The sequence below is a fragment of the Gymnoscopelus microlampas genome (assembly GCF_963454915.1).
Source record: "Gymnoscopelus microlampas genome assembly, chromosome: 13".
Lineage (NCBI taxonomy): Eukaryota > Metazoa > Chordata > Actinopteri > Myctophiformes > Myctophidae > Gymnoscopelus > Gymnoscopelus microlampas.
Window position 1 is genome coordinate 3,773,253 of NC_139950.1, and position 18,848 is coordinate 3,792,100.

The 18,848-nt window shown below is 42.5% G+C and overlaps 2 protein-coding genes across 2 annotated transcripts in view; both read left to right on the plus strand.

Moving 5' to 3' along the window:
* Positions 1-18,848, plus strand: part of LOC311058153 (low-density lipoprotein receptor-related protein 4-like) — a gene marked incomplete at its 5' end in the record, with an annotated part of 72,226 nt that overhangs the window by 21,005 nt on the left and 32,373 nt on the right. The window contains 5 exons of the mRNA XM_084075491.1: positions 6,603-6,703; positions 6,809-6,922; positions 7,532-7,719; positions 8,251-8,459; positions 10,115-10,303. Of these exons, the coding sequence (XP_083931617.1) occupies positions 6,603-6,703; positions 6,809-6,922; positions 7,532-7,719; positions 8,251-8,459; positions 10,115-10,303 (801 nt within the window). The remainder of the gene's footprint in view (positions 1-6,602; positions 6,704-6,808; positions 6,923-7,531; positions 7,720-8,250; positions 8,460-10,114; positions 10,304-18,848) is intronic.
* The window catches only part of LOC311058070 (low-density lipoprotein receptor-related protein 1-like), a gene marked incomplete at its 5' end in the record, with an annotated part of 2,919 nt that continues 1,870 nt past the window's right edge, over positions 17,800-18,848 (plus strand). Inside the window, 2 exons of the mRNA XM_084075378.1 lie at positions 17,800-17,967; positions 18,816-18,848. The exon at positions 18,816-18,848 is cut by the window's right edge and continues 81 nt beyond it. Of these exons, the coding sequence (XP_083931504.1) occupies positions 17,800-17,967; positions 18,816-18,848 (201 nt within the window). The remainder of the gene's footprint in view (positions 17,968-18,815) is intronic.

The window sequence follows — 18,848 nt, forward strand, 5'->3', positions numbered from 1 at the left end:
AGTCTTGATTTATTATACAGTGTTTACAGTGATTAGTTACTACTGCATACTCCAATCGTCCGTCAACAGTTTCCGACACCTCTATCCTAACATAAAATGAACAAAACTCTATCTGCCCTTATTCAATTTTCTCCACACATGGTGGGTCTGTAGATCTGCTTTTTGGTGGCTTCTATGCCCAGAATGAGTGCTCATAGGCGGGTAGGAGTAGTGAGGAGAGTCGGTCTCTGGTGGTGCTTGTTCCCAAACTTCCATGTGGTGCATGGCTGTGTGTTAGGCTGATCGAGGGTCTCCCAAGTTGGACTGACTCACTGGATAGGCCCGTTGGGTCATGGTTTTCATAATAGTTCATCATTAATAAAGCAATTAATTAACAGAGAGAGCAAAGACACACACGCACGCGCGCACGGCCGCACATGCACATGCACACGCACACACACACACATGCATGCAGGTGTGAATCATGTTCTCCCTGTCGTTATAGTGTGTGTGTGTGTGTGTGTGTGTGTGTGTGTGTGTGTGTGTGTGTGTGTGTGTGTGTGTGTGTGTGTGTGTGTGTGTGTGTGTGTGTGCGCGTGGGCGTGTGTGTGTGTCACAAGCAATGATGTCTGTACAACCTATAGCCTTTCCAAATCTGAGTCTCTTTAGTTTGCTCATTGGCATGATGGAGCAGAGACGTTTGTGAGTGCTGCATTTTCAATTTAAACAAACTAGTGGAAACTATTAACGTAACTGGTTGCGCATAAACATAGGCCTATATGGCTGCGGCTTCAGTTCTTTTTCTCAGCAGGGGAAATGATTTGTGGTTTGTCAGAAAGTGTCTTTCTAGGTTCCCTTTATTCACTTTCGCTGCACACTTTTTGCTGATCAGCAAATACATTTCCCAATCAATTTGACAAAAAAATTTTGTCATGGCGTTTGTTCCCACACGTATTCCTCACCAGGTGTAATATGTATGGATGAAAAGTAGTAAAAAGTAGTAAAAAAGTAGTATCCTAATTTGTCACCTAGACATGGACCATTGATATGCTGCAAGGTCAACACTGTGCTGGTCCCCTGATATGATTCATTCAGGGTTCAGGGTTGTAGCAACTCATAAGAGTGGATGATATGAACAGATGTTTTCATCTGGGTGTGCCTCTGTCGTTTTAACTGTTTTTAGCGGAGCCGCCACCCTTTTACATCTTGGGTTTGAGAACGGCACTTTCATATTCCTGCAGTGTGGCAGGCAGTGCCCGGGACGTCTAACGCTCCACCAGTGGTGGTAAAAGTACCAATACTGCAATATAAAAATGACTGTGTTACAAGTAAAAGTCCAGAATTAAAATGTTACTTGAGTAAAAGTACAAAAGTGTTGGCATCAAAATGTACTTAAAGTACCAAAAGTAAAAGACAAAACAAACAAACAAAACAAACAAAAATATTTGAAAATAGCAGATCTACAAGCCCACAACGCGTCACGATGCGACGCGTTGTGAGCTTGTAGATCGGCTATTTTCAAATAGCCTATGTATAAAACAGGGCTAAAGTGTTTAATGTATGTTTCATTATATCATAGTTTATATCTGAAAAGTAACTAGTAACTAAAGTCTTCAAATAATTGTAGTGGAGTAAAAGTACAATATTTGCCTCTAAGATGCAGTGGAGTAGAAGTAAAAGTATTGGAAATCGGAAATACTCATGTAAAGTACAAATACCTCAAAATTGTACTTAATTACAGTACTTAAGTAAATGTACTTAGTTTCTTTCCACCACTGCGCTCCACTCCCTTCCAGTCAAACGTTTGAAGTTTGGTCACATTTTCCCCAAGAAGTCAACATATGCTTTTTGAGGAGCTTTGGCTGATACAACCTAAAATACTGTATCTCATTAATGGAAATATAAAAGCTGCGTAAGCTTAATTTACCACTTTAAAAGTTGTCTGAAGTTGATAATCGGCTATAGCAGGGGTGATGCAACTTTGATGATGGAGAGGGCCACTATATTTCCACACTCACTCCAGGGGGCCACATTGCTTATACTGTCAGGCAGACACCTGTTATCTCTGTATTTTACCTTTTTTTGTAAATTAATGCCGTACTTCGCCATTCAATGTCACACAAAAGTAGCAAAAATAGCTGATCTACATGCTCAAAGCGCGTCGTAAGTGACATGCACGAGGATTCTCGTGCTTGTCACTTTCTGAGTGCGAGGCGTTTTGAGTTTGTAGATGTGCTATTTTTGCTATTTTTGAATTGGAATTACGGGGACAGGCTTCCAGCATGTCTCCGTTTTGTTATTGGCATTATTACAGGGACAGAGCTCTCAGCTCTGTACCTGTTTTGGTATTGGCATTATTCCATTTCTTCTGCCGTTTTTGCCAGTTCTGGCTGAACCGTGCATACGCTTTTTACGAAACTCGGCCATATGGTAGATGGTCATGAAAAACTATCAAGAAATAATTCTCACAATCTTTCGTCAAAAGGTGGCGCTATAGCACTCAGTTGAAAATGCCAACTTTGAACAGTTACAACTCATGCCCTGTTTGACCTACAGCCATGAAACTTCGATGCACACGTGCGTCTCCTCATGCCTAACAACTTTCACTGTTTGACTTTTGACCTCTGACCTTTTGATCTCCCACCATTTCGAATTATATGAAAAGCAGTAAAAAGCAGTTAAAACCTATCTCCTCCTGGGATTTTTGAGCAATCTGCACGAAACGTTTTACACATGAACTTTGGACCTATGCCGACAAACGTATGCAAAAGATTTTCCATAAGTGAAAAAATGAAGCTTTAATGAGCCAATGAATATTGCAGTTTTATGACAATTATTCATCTGCCCCTACACATACATGCAGACTTACCATTCTTTGAAACTTTGCAGAAATGTAAAGGGCCATTCCAAATATCACTATATCGCTATAGCAATTTTTTGAAAATGCAAACTTTAAACAGGCAAAAGTCATGCCTCGTTTGGCCGACTGCCATTAGACCTGCTTACACATGTGCCTTGACTAATGAGGAACACATCTATCACGTTGACCAGTAAGCACCGCCCTTAGATTGTCCGCAATCTTGAGCAGTTTGAAAAACACTTAAACCCAGGATTTTTCAGCTATTTGCGTGAAACTGTATCATCGGTGTGATCTCTTTTTTCAGAGGTTTGTCTGTTGGTCCAATAGCGTCCCGCTTAAGTGTATGTCTCACAACCTCAAGGTCACAGGTTCAAGCCTCACTTGGTGCAGACTTCATCTAAGTTGCATTTCACACAACATGACTATCAATGAATACATCTGCAATTGTTAAAGATAACATGAAATACTTAATTGAGTGTTTTTACATACTTCATTGTGAAAATAGCTGATGTACAATCTCACAACTTTTCAGATAGCAATGACAGTATGTTTTTTCAATGTATAGCATACTTCATTGTGAAAATAGCCGATGTACAATCTGACAACTTTTAATGGTTTGTGAGCTTGTAGATCGGCTACTTTCACTAGTTTTGGTTCTGAGGAGATGTACAATTTCTTCATTGGTAAATGGTTTGTGAACGAGTGATCTTAGTGTTAGTGAAACAGGAGCTTGGGTCATGACAGAAGGCAAGAGTTTGTGATCCTCAACAGACAACATCAATCTATTCCGTTTCCATGTCTCTCTTTCTGTCTCTTCAATCTATTCCGTTTCTATTGTCAATCTATTCAGTTTCCATGTCTCTATCTATCTATCTATCTATCTATCTATCTCTCTCTCTCTCTCTCTCTCTCTCTCTCTCTCTCTCTCTCTCTCTCTCTCTCTCTCTCTCTCTCTCTCTCTCTCTCTCTCTCTCTCTCTCTCTCTCTCTGAGGGGCTGCCATAGCTGAACACATGAGGAACACATCTATCGCTTTGACCAGTAAGCTCCGCCCTTAGATTGTCCGCAATTTTGAACAGTTTGAAAAACACTTAAACCCAGGATTTTTCATCTATTTGCGTGAAACTGTATCATCTGTGTGATCTCCTTTTTCACAGTTCCCTGTCTGTTGGTCCAATGGCGTCTCCCTTAAATAAGTGCCTCACAATCTCAAGGTCGCCAGTTCAAGCCTCACTTGATGCAGACTTCATTTAAGTTGAATTGCAAACAACATGACTGTATCAATGAATACATGTGCAAATGGTAAAGATAACCTGAAATGCTCATTTGAGAGTACGTTTTTTCAATGTATGACATATTCATTCTGAAAATAGCCGATCTACAATCTCAAAACTTTTTAGATAGCAACGTGTTTCTGAGCTTGTAGATCGGCTGCTTTCACTGTTTTCGGTTGCGAGGAGACATACAATTTCTCTATTGGTAAATGCTTTGTGAACGAGTGGTCTTAGTGTTGGCTTGGTTCATGACAGAATGCAAGAGTTTATGATCTTCAACAGACAACATCAGCCTGGACAAAGCAATAGCACTGTAGCTAGTGTTGCAGCCTATTAGTCTGAAGCTTGAGAGTTCGATTCCTGTTAATGGCAATAGGTTGAGATGTCCAATCAATCCATTCTGTTTCCATCTCTCTCTCTCATCAATCTATTCCGTTTCCATGTCTCTCTTCAATCTATTCCGTTTCCATGGCTCTCTCTCTCTCTCCCTCCAATCTATTCCGTTTCCATGTCTGTCTCTCTCCCTCTCTTTCTCTCCAATCTATTCCGTTCTCTCTCTCTCTCTCTCTCTCTCTCTCTCTCTCTCTCTCTCTCTCTCTCTCTCTCTCTCTCGCTCTCTCTGTCCAGTTTCCATCTCTCTCTCTCCAGTTTCCATGTCTGTCTCTCTCTCTCTCTCTCTCTCTCTCTCTCTCTCTCTCTCTCTCTCCAGTATCTATCTATCTACTGTATCTATCTATCTCTCTCTCTCTCTCTCTCTCTCTCTCTCTCTCTCTCTCTCTCTCTCTCTGGCCCTGTATTATCGCTGCTTGCAGCTATATTTCCATTTCTTCTTCTTCTTCTTCTTCTGCCGTTTTTGCCAGTTCTGGCTGAACCGTGCATACGCTTTTTATGAAACTCGGCCATATGATAGATGGTCATGAAAAATTATCAAGAAATAAATCTCACAATCTTTCGTCAAAAGGTGGCGCTATAGCACTCAGTTGAAAATGCCAACTTTGAACAGGTACAACTCATGCCCTGTTTGACCTAAAGCCATAAAACTTCAATACACATTATGCGTCTCCTCATGATGAATAACTTTCACACTCTGACTTTTGACCTCTGACCTTTAGATCTCTCACCATTTTGAATGACATGAAAAGCTGTTAAAATCTATCTCCTCCTGGGATTTTTGAGCAATCTGCACGAAACGTTTTACACATGAACTTTGGACCTATGCCGACCAAACGGTGCAAGCGGATTTTTTGTGAAAAAAATGAAGCTTTAATGAGCAATTATTCATCTGCCGGTGGCCATGAAAAGATAACAGCGACGCCGTTGCGCCGGTCCAAACTCCCGAAAATGCTCTAGCATAAGCTCATATATTTTGAAAATAGCAGATCTACAAGCTCACAACGCGTGTTGTGAGCTTATTTTCAAATAGCCAATGCAACCAGATGTGCAATCGTATGTCCAATCAATCCAATCTGCTTCCATCTCTCTTCAATCTATTCCCCCTCTCTCTCTCTCTCTCTCTCTCTCTCTCTCTCTCTCGGTGAGAGGTGGAATTGCAGAAAACATGACCTTAAGCTCAGTCTTCTATGGCTTATTGTGCATATTACTTATAGTTTTGTCTCTCTTTTAATGTATGATATACTTCATTTTGAAAATAGCCGATCTACAACCTCACAACTTTTCAGATAGCAACGGTTTGTGAACTTGTAGATCGGCTACTTTCACTAGTTCTTGGAGTCCGTAGGTTGCTGGTTCGATCCCTGTCCATGACAATGTATTGAGGTGATCTTGATTTGGCATTATTCGGATAACACATAGTGTGTCTTGAGGATAGGCTTAGGCGTTGTTTTACTGAGGTTAGGGTTAGTGAGGGTTTAAAATCCTTATGTTAATTGCATGGTCTTCTTTCTCTCAAGTTCAGTATTCTATGTGTCGATGGCTTATTGTGCATATTACTTATCATTGATTCTTTCTTTTTTCTCTCTTCATTACCTGGCCCCGTATTATCGCTGCTTGCAGCTATATTTAAGATTGTTTTTTTTTGTCATTTTTTTATTGGAATCCTGAAAAGTTACATAAAAAATAATCAAATGCATTTAGTTATACCTATGTTAACTTTATGAAACTTAAATACAAATACAATTTTAATACGAGTCATTAAGCTACTAACATAGACTGAAATAATTAAAGTGGTTCATGTTTGCATGTTTGGAATTGTAACTGAAATCAATAATATATCAGTAATCCGATATCAACCTGCGGGCCGCATTAAAGGGGCATACCACTCATTTTCAACATTGTACAATGTCTTTTATACACCTGCTGTTGTGTGGAAATACACCTCTACTGTATGTTGCCTAGAACTGGAGAATTGATTGAGGTCATGTGATCATTGACAAACGCACAGTGTACTTTTGGCTCCGCCCTCTAGGCTGCTGCATTCACTAGGATGGGGAATCTCACTTCTCACTAATAAGTCTCAACTTTGTATTCAAGTTAAAATTGAACACGTTGGGGAGCCCTTCCTCATCTTTGCCACCGTCTACAGCCTGAGGAAAATCAACTTGGACGGCTCCAACGGCACAGTGCTCAGACGGGTGAAAACCATTGAACATAACAACATATCCTGAACAATATAATGTACAGAATGCTCTTGACATCTCTCAGAGACTATAACACAACTGTGTGTTGGTGTGACACAGGGCTTGACGAACGCGGTGGCTCTGGACTTTGACTATCAGCAGCAGATGATCTACTGGACAGACGTGGTGACTAAGAGGATCAGTTGCATGCACATCAATGGCAGTGACTTCCAGGTCAGTGTGATAATGAGGATGGATGACGGGGAAGGGAAATTATGTTCCAAATCAGCTGTCGGGGAGTAACGCATTACACCAACGTGTTACAAGTAACACGTTACTGTAATAATATCACTTTTTCAAAGTACAGAGTAACTGTTGTTTCCAGCATAATAACAGCTACAACAGACGGCACTCACAATGAAAAAAAGATCAGGTGTACTGCTAGTGGATAGGCCTACTGCAAAGTAGGCCTATCCAAAGTATTCCATTGTATTCAGTGGAATACAATTACTAGTTTTATGGAGTGTAACGGAAAAGTAATGTAAGTTATGTTCCTGTTGGCAGGGACTAATAGGTAAAGTAAGAATATTACCTTTCAAAAGAGTAACGAGTAACATTCTTTTTTATTGTTTTTGTAATTAGCCCAACACTGTTACTTGTGATGTCACCGTTAAATGAAAATGTGGTGCTGGTGGTCTTACCTTGCATGTCTCTCTTCTCTCTGCCCTTGATTTCCTGTCTTTCGACATTCTCCTATCTCTAAGAACTAATTCTCCTAAGAACTAAATCATAAAAATAGTGATACAACAACAAGTGGTGAGTGCATGAATGGCTTGTTTACAGGTCCTTCCCCACAAGTCGATCGGACAACCGGACGGTCTGGCTGTTGATTGGGTGGGACGAAATCTGTACTGGAGTGACACAGGGCGGGACACCATAGAAGTGTCCAAACTAAACGGGGAATACCCATCAGTACTGGTCAACACCGGCCTAGACAAGCCACGCGCCTTGGCTGTGGATGTACGCTACGGGTAAGAGCACTGTGGTGAAGGCATTATTTTCATGCAGATTTTATTTTTTAACACATTTGGTGACAACGTTTTTTTAAAACAGGGTACATCCAGTGCCAGCGTTCTTACCGTTTACGCTGGTCTTTTTCACCACGTTAAAAAGATATAGAGATCATATAAGTGGACGGGAGGTTGTTTTTTTGGCACGGATCCACATCTGTCCATTCCATTTTACAGGCTCAGTGGGTCATTCCAAAGTTGCGTTAGAGCGACCCATGTGGGGAAAAAAAAGAAAAGTGCAAACACGAGAATCCTCGTTCATGGCACTCGACGGATGTATTTACAAACACGAGAATCCTCGTGTTTGGCACTTAATGAGTTTTAATAGAGTCATGTAGGTTGTCACTATTAAAATGAGTTTGGAACACTTTGTTATGATTGTCTAAGCTTCTGCTTGATAGTACTCCTTTGTGGCAAACTCATATTGTACGTCCACTAGTAGGCTGGCTCATATGTTGTGAACAGTGGGCTGATGCAGTTTCTCCCTGACAGGTACTTGTACTGGTCAGACATAGGTGACATCAACCCCCACATAGGGAGAATGGGGATGGACGGCACCAACAGGAGTATCATCGTGAAGGATAAGATCGGCTGGCCTAATGGCCTGACACTAGATTACCACAATGATCGTCTGTATTGGGCCGATGGCAAGGTGGAAAATATTGAGTTTGCCAGCCTGGACGGAACCAACAGACACACAGGTAACACACACACACGCACGCACGCACGCACGCATGCACGCCCGCCCGCACGCATGCACATGCGCGCACACTACACACTACATGTCTGTGTATATATATAAATATATATATTGTTATGGCCAGGCTCCCCTTCCACTGATTATCTCAGACTCCACCCTCCACCAAACCAGCCCTGCAATGGAATCTGGTTAGGCATTTAAAGGCACACACACAGAACCCAAGCGAAGGCCCAGGGGGCCGTCATCCCCCCCCCCCCCCCCCCCCCTTCAAAACAGGGTCCCACAAGGAACCCTGGCCTAAACTTTGTGCTATAAATAAATAAACTACAAATGTGCAAATATTTACAAAAATTAACCCCATTTTAAACTAACCCCCCCAGTTCACATCTCCATTCTGAACTCCAAGCCCCACTGGTCCTGCCAGGGAAATGATTTCCCCCAACAACCTGGCCAGCTTCTCTGCCACCCCCCAAACCCAACAGTAAAGCTACGGTTGTCCCCACTGGCAGCGGTGGCCTAGTGGTTAGAGGGGCGGCCTTGATACCGGAAGGTCCCTAGTTCGATTCCCCGATTCATCACATCAATCATGAATCACCGCTGAATAGCCCTTGAGCAAGGCTTCCATGCAGGGTCCGGCTGGAAACAAGTTTCGTACTTAGTCCGACACCCTGGGTAAACAACAAACTTTGCTTTGCTTTACATCCCTTATGAGTTAATGAGAATTAATCGGCGAGCGCCGCAGCTTCCGCTGCAGTCTGTGCTTTCTGCTCAAGGCCACTTGCTCAGGGACTGATGTTTTTAATTGCTCCAGTACAATTAGATCTGACAGATCATCATGGTCCTCTACCCCTGCAGCCACACACCAGCGATTAAAGTGTGTGGTCAAGTCACGGGCAAACTCCAAACAGGATCTATTGCCTCGTTGCCACGTTCTAAACCGCTGGCGGTAAGCCTCGGGTACCTATTCATAGGTGTGAAGCACTGCGGCTTTCACCTCTCTGTACTTAGTGCTGTCCCGTGCTGACAGTGAAGCAAACGCCTCCTGCGCACGTCCAGTGAGCACACACTGCAACAGGACTGTGCGGTCCACATCACTCCAGTCCATAGCGTCTGCCCCCCGCTCGAAAAAAGTGAAAAACACCTCAACCTCCTCATTACATTTGGGGACTAACCATAGGCTTTTCAAGATATTGTCTTTATCACCTGATTCCTCCCTCACCTCACTCAACTTGCCCTCCCTCACCAGCTTGAGCCTCATGTCCTCAATATCTAGCCTCGCCATCTCTGATCTGTGCCTGATTTTAGCCATTTCCAATTCCTTGTCTTTAGCTGCCAAAAAGACAAGTTAACTTTGCAGTTAACTTTGTTTGAATTTGCAATTGCAAATTCAACAATTCCTTTTGCTGCTCAAGAGTTAAGACAGCCACAGAGGGCACACTCTCTATATCACCCTGATTTGCGGTGATAATTAATGAACTGCCGTGTCATTATCAACCGGTCAATATGTCCGGAGAGATTTATTTTTTCCGGTCTTTGTAATAAAAAATCGGTCAAAATCGGCAATTATCGGACGAACGTGACCTCTGATTAATATATAATAATATAATATAATACATATTAATATTAATATACTCTTTTGGTTTTGTCCATCTGTAGTTCTGAGTCAGGGCATCCCCCACATCTTTGCTATTACTCTGTTTGAGGAGCACATCTACTGGACAGAGTGGGAGACCAAATCCATCTACAGAGCCCACAAGACTAAAGGTACCAACAAGACCAGGCTCTTCAGCACCCCGGACAGACCAATGGACATCCACGTTTACCACCCCCATAGGCAGCCCAATGGTCTGTGCCATTCATTGTATACATATAATATTCTCTCATTATTAGCCAATACCATTATTATTATTAGCATTATTATTATTATTAGTAGTAGTAGTAGTAGTAGTAGTAGTATTGATTGAATATTTTATTAGGCAGAAATGTAAAAAGTACAATTAAAACACTTTTATTATACACAATTATTATTATTATTATTATTAGTAGTAGTAGTAGTAGTAGTAGTAGTGGATTTTCTTGTTATTATTGTTGTTGTTATAGTTCTAACATGTTTGGGTCATCGTATTCATCACATCTCTGCATGTTTTCTCCACCCTGCAGTATCAGGTCATCCGTGTCAGACCAACAATGGAGGTTGTAGTCACCTGTGTCTGCTCTCACCTGGAGGAGGCTATAAGTGTACCTGTCCTATCAACTCCTACTTGGCAACTGACAACAAGCAGTGCATGTCCAACTGCTCTGCCAGTCAGGTGATTCATTTCAGGTTGTACTTGTTTTACATGTATGACTTCATAGGCCCTATTTTCCGCGTATTAATTGCCGGCAGGTCATAGAGTATGTCTTATATTAAGGCTCGGAGGTGTGTTAAATAGCGATTGTTCATAGGATGGTGGCATTATTACTTAATTACTACATAACACCTTTAAATAAGACGTTCAAAATAGGACCCTATGTCTCATGTCTGGTTTTGATACATGACTGACTCTAAAGATAAGCCTGTGTCTCTCCCATCAGTTTGCTTGCAAGAACTTCAAGTGCATTTCGCTCTCATGGAAATGTGACATGGAAGATGACTGCGGGGACCAGTCGGATGAACCCGCAGACTGCCGTGAGTGGAGACAGAAAAATTACCTCAACAGTCATGCTTTATTATTACAGTGTTTACAGTGATTAGTTACTACTGCATACTCCAAAAAGTACTCAAATGTTTTACTTAAGTAAAAGTATCAAAACTGCAATGTAGACGTAATCTGTTACAAGTAAAAGTCCGGATTTCAAAAGTGACTTGAGTAAAAGTACAAAAGTATTGGTATCAAAATGGGGGGCACGGCATAGTAGCGCAGACATGTTTGTTTTGGGCAACGTTAAGTCAACCTGGTTTATACCCCTCAAAGATGTCCCCTGCTACCAACGTCGATTGCTGAGAAGCAGGCTTGCTCATTCCATGAGCTTGTGGTAACTAGTAACGTAACTGGTTCCGCATAAACATAGGCGTATATGGCTGGGGTTTCAGTTAATTTTCCCGGCAGGGGAAATGATTTGTGGTTTGTCAGAAAGTGTCTTTCTAGGTTCCCTTTATTTTTTTCGCTGATCAGCAAATACATGTCTCAATCAACTTGACAAAACATTTTTCTCACGGCGTTTGTTCCCACACATATTCTACTGATGTCTTGTGTAATATGTGTGGATGAAAAGTAGTAAAAAAGTAGTATCCTAATTTGTCCCCTGTTTACATGGACCATTGATATGCTGCCAGGGTCAACGCTGTGCTGCTCCCCTGATATGATTCATTCAGCATTCAGGGTTCACGCTCGAACCAGAAAACCTGAGAGTAGACGATATGAACAGATGTTTTCGTCTGGGTGTGCCTCTGTCGTTTTAACTGTTTTTAGCGGAGCCGTCAACCTTTTACGTCTTGGGTTTGAGAACGGCACTTCTGTATTCCTGTAGTGCAGCAGGCAGTGCCCGGGACGTCTAGCGCTCCACTCCGTTCCAGTCAAACTCATATTTTCCCCAAGAAGTCACAATATGCTTTTTGAGGAGCTTTGGCTGATACAACCTAAAATACTGTATCTCATTAATGGAAATATAAAAGCTGCGTAAGCTTAATTTACCACTTTAAGTGCAGAGCAGGGGTGATGCAACTTTGATGATGCAGAGGGCCACTATATTGCCACACTCACTCCAGGGGGCCACATTGCTGTATAGAGCGTGCCAACACGTCGTCACCACTGGGGGGCACGGCATAGTAGCGCAGACATGTTTGTTTTTGGCAACGTTAAGTCAACCTGGTTTATACCCCTCAAAGATGTCCCCTGCTACCAAAAGACACTTGTTGACGCCCCCTTCAGGATTTTTGGCACGCTCTATACTGTCAGGCAGACACCTCTTTATCTCCGTATTTTACCTTTTTTCGTAAATTAATGCTGTACTTTGCCATTCAATGTCACACAAAAGTAGCAAAAAAAGCTCATAACGCGTCGCTTGTAGATCTGCTATTTTCGCCATCCTGAAAAGTTCCATTTTTTTTGTTAGTTAGTTATACTTATGTTAACTTCATGAACTTAAATACAAATATATTGGACATACAGATGATTACATTTTAATACTAGTCATTAAGCTGCTCATATAGACTGAAGTAATTAAAGTCATGTTTGCATGTTTGGAATTGTAACAGCTGAAATCAATAATATATCAGTAATCCGATATTAACCTGCGGGCCGCAATAAGAGAAGGTGGTGGCCGCATATGGCCCCCGGGCCGCCAGTTGCCCATGTATAGGCTATATTGTACATTGGTCACATACAATAAAACATGTATAGGCCAACCGACCCCACCATCAGCCAGTCCAGGTCTGGTAAGAAACAATAGTAGCCTAGTATTTAGATAGTCCTGCATTGAGGTTTATATGTATTTTTAACCACTTAAACCTTATATGGTTGACCGGAGTCCGTCAGGGCTCTGTACTAGTCTCGTTTCTGTTTTCTGCTTTCAGCTTCCGCTGAAAATAGCCGATCGACAAGCTCACAACACGGTGTGGAGTAGAGCTCTTCACGGGTCCAAAAAAACCGGACCAAACCCGAAATGGAAATGTGAAATCTGTTCCAATTCCGACCCATTCCGACATTTTTTTCAAATTAGAAAACCAAACCCGAGTGGACCCGTGTCATTTTCGTCCGATTCCAACCCGTTCCGATGTTTTTTTCAAATTATAAAACCAAACCCGAGTGGAACCGTGTCATTTTCGTCCGATTCCGACCCGTTCCGATGTTTTTTTTAAATTATAAAACCAAACCCGAGTGGACCCGTACCATTTTCGTCCGATTCCGACCCGTTCCGATGTTTTTTTCAAATTATAAAACCAAACCCGAGTGGACCCGTGTCATTTTCGTCCGATTCCGACCCGTTCCGATGTTTTTACATTTCTACAGACCCGGACCGTAATTGGACCGGTGAAATGTGTTCCGAAACCCGATTATTTCCGAGATTTCACAAACCCGACCCTGCAGACACCACTTCAAAAAAGCGCATCAATGAAACGATACAAAAATAAATAAATATGCGCAGCTGGCCGCAGAGATGTTAATTTCATATGCGTGACAAAAGGTTCTCTTTGTAAATAAATGTGTACTTTAATAAATAATAGCGGGCTTATTTAACAATCACCATTTCATGATTAAAGCTAGAAACTCTTAACGCAGTTAAATCTTCAGCGTGGTGTAGGTATTTAACCAAACGGCAGTGGTGTTAAAATATCAAGACTGTATATAAATACTTTGTTACAAGTAAAAGTCCGGAATTCAAAATGTAGGCCTATACTTACTTTGTTTCCAGTTTCCACCACTGCCAAACGGACCATTTTATTTTACACAGTCTGAGAGTTATATGCAGAGGATTTGGCTGTGCTGTTAATCATAGATATAGCGGTTGTTGTTCCCTAAATAAAACCACGCAATTTCATGTCAAAGACAATTTTATTGATGGCCAGCAACAAAACAATAGGCCTTCTCTTAGACCAGTAGTCTTCAACGTTTTCAGGCCAGGGACCCCCTCTATTTTGTACAAAATTGTGTTTCAGATTAAACTTTTTTCGTTTTCTTGGTCTGCTCTTTTTTCGCTCTACACCAAACCTCTTTGCCAAAAAACAGCCGATCTACAAGCTCACAACGCCTCGCCTCGCGCTGCAAGGCGTTGTGAGCTTGTAGATCAGCTATCTTTTGGCTAAAGTTTTCCTCAGAAAAAGGGATGCTAGGGTTCAAGTGGTTAAGGTAAAAAAAAAACTTCTATCACACAAAGATTTGGCGGACCCCCTGTAGTAACTCTGAGACCCCCTGTTGAAGACCCCTGTCTTAGACAATAGTGCAAAGTCAAACATCGTGTTATAATGCATTTTGTGCAAACTTGCATTGTAGCACATATATGCAAATATCCCATGACAAAAGAGACACAACGAAAATATCCAATATCCATTGTCTGCAATCTGTCTGCATTTCTGCAATAAACTAATCGCAGTAAACATCAATAAACTAACTACAACTGGCAACAACATAAAAAACGAACAACATTAATAACAAACGAATCAGCATGCGTTTAGTCTTTTTTCTTTGACTTTTTTGCCTTGTATAAAAATGTATAAAAATTATAAAGTGACGAATTATAAAGTATACTTGCTTTTTTCAAATGAGGCTATATAATCATTAACGAGGGCATATTTTTTCTTTAATCAAAAGCTACTGTTAATGCGCAGTTGCAGTGCACTGCCTCATTTGTAAATAAAAAAGTAGAAGCAAACAAATATTACAGAGAGGCTAAAGCATGCACCGCTTCTTGAATGTAGCCGGCCCTAGGTCTACATAAATCAAAAAATATTAAGCAACCATTAGTTTGCCTATATAGTAGCTACACAATTCACATATTGCTGTTAAGGAACAGTATGGCATTCACACTTGAAGTGCTGAGACAGGTCCGACGATTCTCCAGCGTGCGACCAGCGGTACTAAACGCAGATTCACAACTCACACTTGATGCCGGCACGCAAAGGAATTTTCGTGCCACTCGTGCCATATATGGAAACAGATTTTCGTTATGTTTCCAAAACTCAAGAATGTCTCCATCATTCGGCATTGTGGCGTTGTGCTTTACATAGCGGTCGACCTCGTCTTGCGACGTTTCGATGCTGCCATCCTGAATGTCAGCCCACTGGTTGAACAGCGGCCCTGGTGGTGCTGCTGCTGCTGCTTCTGGTGGTGCTGGCCCAGCGTCCGGCGCAATCTCCTCCACCTCGTCTTCTTCTTGCTGAATGAATGAATGAATGAATGAATGAATGAATGAATGAATGCTTTATTTCGAACATGTTAAACAATAAACACCTGCTGGGTCATCACCGTGGCTCGCTGAGGGGGTAAGGTGGCCATAATGGCCGCCTCTCGGCATGCATGTTGATAGACGTCTGCCCTCTCAGCCAAGTTGAACATCCGAAGCTGCTTGAATTTGGGCCAGAGGAACACACCAAGCTTTTCGTGCGGTCCCAGAACTATCCGTCCGGTCAGAAGTGGCTCACACCTACAAAATAGAATAGAATTAACATAAAAAAAATATTATTATTAATAATATAATAACACTATATGGGCCTAAATATAGGAACATAGTCCCCCAGTCCTACACCTGTACATTAGATAGAATTAACCAAATAACACACAAATACATTAGGAATGAGTTAGAAATTAAAATGGATATTATAGGCTACATCTCACCTGCGCTTCAATATCTCAAGAGGTAGTGGGTCGGCTGGGGTGATTTGGCAGTGGTTGATCAGTGTGGTTTTCCAGAGGGCCACCAAGTTGATAGTAGGATAGTTTGAGCCACTTAACTCTTCGGTAGCCTGCTTGAAAGGTTGCAGAAAACGTACAAGCATCTGAAGTGTGTCTTTGGATATACTATTCATGCGATGCATCTCTGCCCGTTCGACCAAGATTGACTGGATCTGATCAAATCCACGGAGCACAGAATCTATCATCTCCAGTTTGGTATTCCACCTCGTTTCGCATTCTTGCTTTAAAGAGTGTTTGAGTCGGAGTTGTAATCCCGAGTGTTTAAAGAAGGTTGTCAGAGACTTGCATTGCTCAATACAGGCTCTTACTTGCTGCAACTCCTCTTCCTCCTCCTCATCACACTTCTTGAATGTGTGCTTCAGCACAGTATTCAACACATGTGCGACACAGCTGCTGTGCGTCCACTGGCCGAGGGCTGACTGTATATTTGCTGCTTGGTCACTGACAAACACCAGTCTCAAGATCTCTTCTGTGGATAGACCAAAGTCCTCCAGTTGCTTGATCAATTCCCCCTTTAGGTTTACGGCCGTCTTCTTTTCACCGAGTGGGAATGCGCATGTACATATCATCTTACTATTAAACTCCCAATTTTCATCTATGTAATGCAGCATGATACAGGTATAGCTGACCTTCCTAAAATCGTCTGTCCACATGTCTGTGGATGCTCCACAGGCCAGTCCATTGGCTAAGGCTTTCTTAATCACTGGCAGGAGCTCTGCTCTGATACTGTCGTATTTTGTCTGTGTGAAACGAGACACTGTCACACCAGAGGGAAGAAGGTCTTTCACATCACACTGACCATGTTGTGCTCCTGTGTCCGTTATTGTCTGCGCCAACTCCTTGAACGCAGGGGACTCAAACATTCTAAAAGCCCTTAAATCCTTCACACAGACTTTTGTGCATTTTTCTAAGATAAGTTCCTTTGTTCTTTTCGGAACTGAACCCGTTTTGACAAATGATGTCATTGACATTTGGCTTGGTTGAGGAGCTTTGTTGCATAGCCTTACATGTTTTAGCAGATGCGATGTGCCTGTCTTGGCCGAGTTGAACTTTAGCAGCGAGCCACACGTAATGCATTTAACAGCTCCTACTTTCCTCTCGTCTTTATCCACGACTTGCATGAAGTGTGACCACGCAGAAGAGTTACCAGTAACCTTAACCTCCTGGTATTCGTTTGATTTGAGCTTTGATTTAACCTCGCTGAGGATAATATCGGACGGGTCCATGATTGCAAAATTGTACGCCGCCGGTGTTTTCAAATCAGCCTGGCTGGTTTGGCTTGGCTTGCATTGTACGCATGCGCATTGGGTAGCATTGCAGTAATCTGATCCTGAACCAGCATAATCATCACACAAGTTACACAGCCACTCATGTCGCTGGCTCGCTGCTGCACTAACCTGATCCTAGGTCAGCCCTAAAGCAACACACAAATTAACCAGCAGCCAGCACTGCGTTTAGTGCACACTGCACAGCACACACAGTGCACACGGCACGCCTCACAAAGCAGTGTGTGAGGACGAGAGCAGAGCGCAGCGCACGGCACACACATATTGATTGTTTATTGAATACTTTCATTAACAGTTTGCAAAAAAAAACACAGAAAGTACACACACACAGTCACGCACGTTACACTTCGGGTTTTTTCGGATCCACTCGGGTATTACACATAATGAAAGACAGACCCGAGTTCCGAGGTAATGCTGCCCGATTCCGCCCCGCCCCGAGTGATCATGATAAAGACTGACCCGAGTTCCGACAATTTCCGAGGTAATGCTGCCCGATTCCGCCCCGCCCCGAGTGATCATGATAAAGACAGACCCGAGTTCCGACAATTTCCGAGGTAATGCTGCCCGATTCCGCCCCGCCCCGAGTGATCATGATAAAGACAGACCCGAGTTCCGACAATTTCCGAGGTAATGCTGCCCGATTCCGCCCCGCCCCCGAGTGATCATGATAAAACACGAGTCAGACCCGTACGGGTCTCGGGTCCTCTCGGGTAATTTCGGAATCGGGGGGCCCGTGAAGAGCTCTAGTGTGGAGCCCTTCCTCATCTTTGCCACCGTCTTCAGCCTGAGGAAGATCAACTTGGACGGCTCAAACGGCACAGTGCTCAAACGGGTGAAAACCATTGAACATAACAACACATCCTGAACAATATCGTGTACAGAATGCTTTTGACATGATGCCAGAATCTATATCTCTCAGAGTTCAGTGGTGGAAAAAGTACTCAAATGTTTTACTTAAGTAAAAGTATCAAAACTGCAATGTAGACGTAATCTGTTACAAGTAAAAGTCCGGATTTCAAAAGTGACTTGAGTAAAAGTACAAAAGTATTGGTATCAAAATGTACTTAAAGTACCAAAAGTAAAAGTACTAAAATGTTTGAAAATAGCAGATCTATAAGCTCACAACACGTTTGCGGGGATTCAGCACGGTGCCCACCGGGACAGTTTTGTCAACGGGTGGGGGGGGGAGCTGCGCGAGAGAAAAGGACGCTCTGCTGCCAAATTCCGCCTTTTTTCGCCGTTTTTTTCTCACGCCATTTGGTGAACCCCCCTAGGCCGCTGCCGTGCAGCGAGCTGTACATGGGGCCGACGCGTGTTTTAGCGTGATTGTGTGAGTGTGGCTTCAGGAAGTAAATTCCTAGCTTCGATCTCCAGGCTTTATTTTTTAGTTTTGCTAAAAAATAAAAGCTTGGAAGGTACGCAAAAGCGCCTCGCGTCGTCTGATGTGCAGCGCATTATTTATTTTGGGTGCGCATGCACACCTGCGCACCAGTTATGTGCACCCCTGAATATTTGCCTCTGAGGTGTAGTGGAGTAGAAGTACAAGTACAGACAATTGGAAACACTCCGGTAAAGTAAAAGTACCTCAAAATTGTACTTAGGTACAGTACTTGAGTAAATGTACTTAGTTACTTTACACCGCTGGAGACTATAACACAACTGTGTGTTGGTGTGACACAGGGCTTAACGTACGCGGTGGCTCTGGACTTTGAC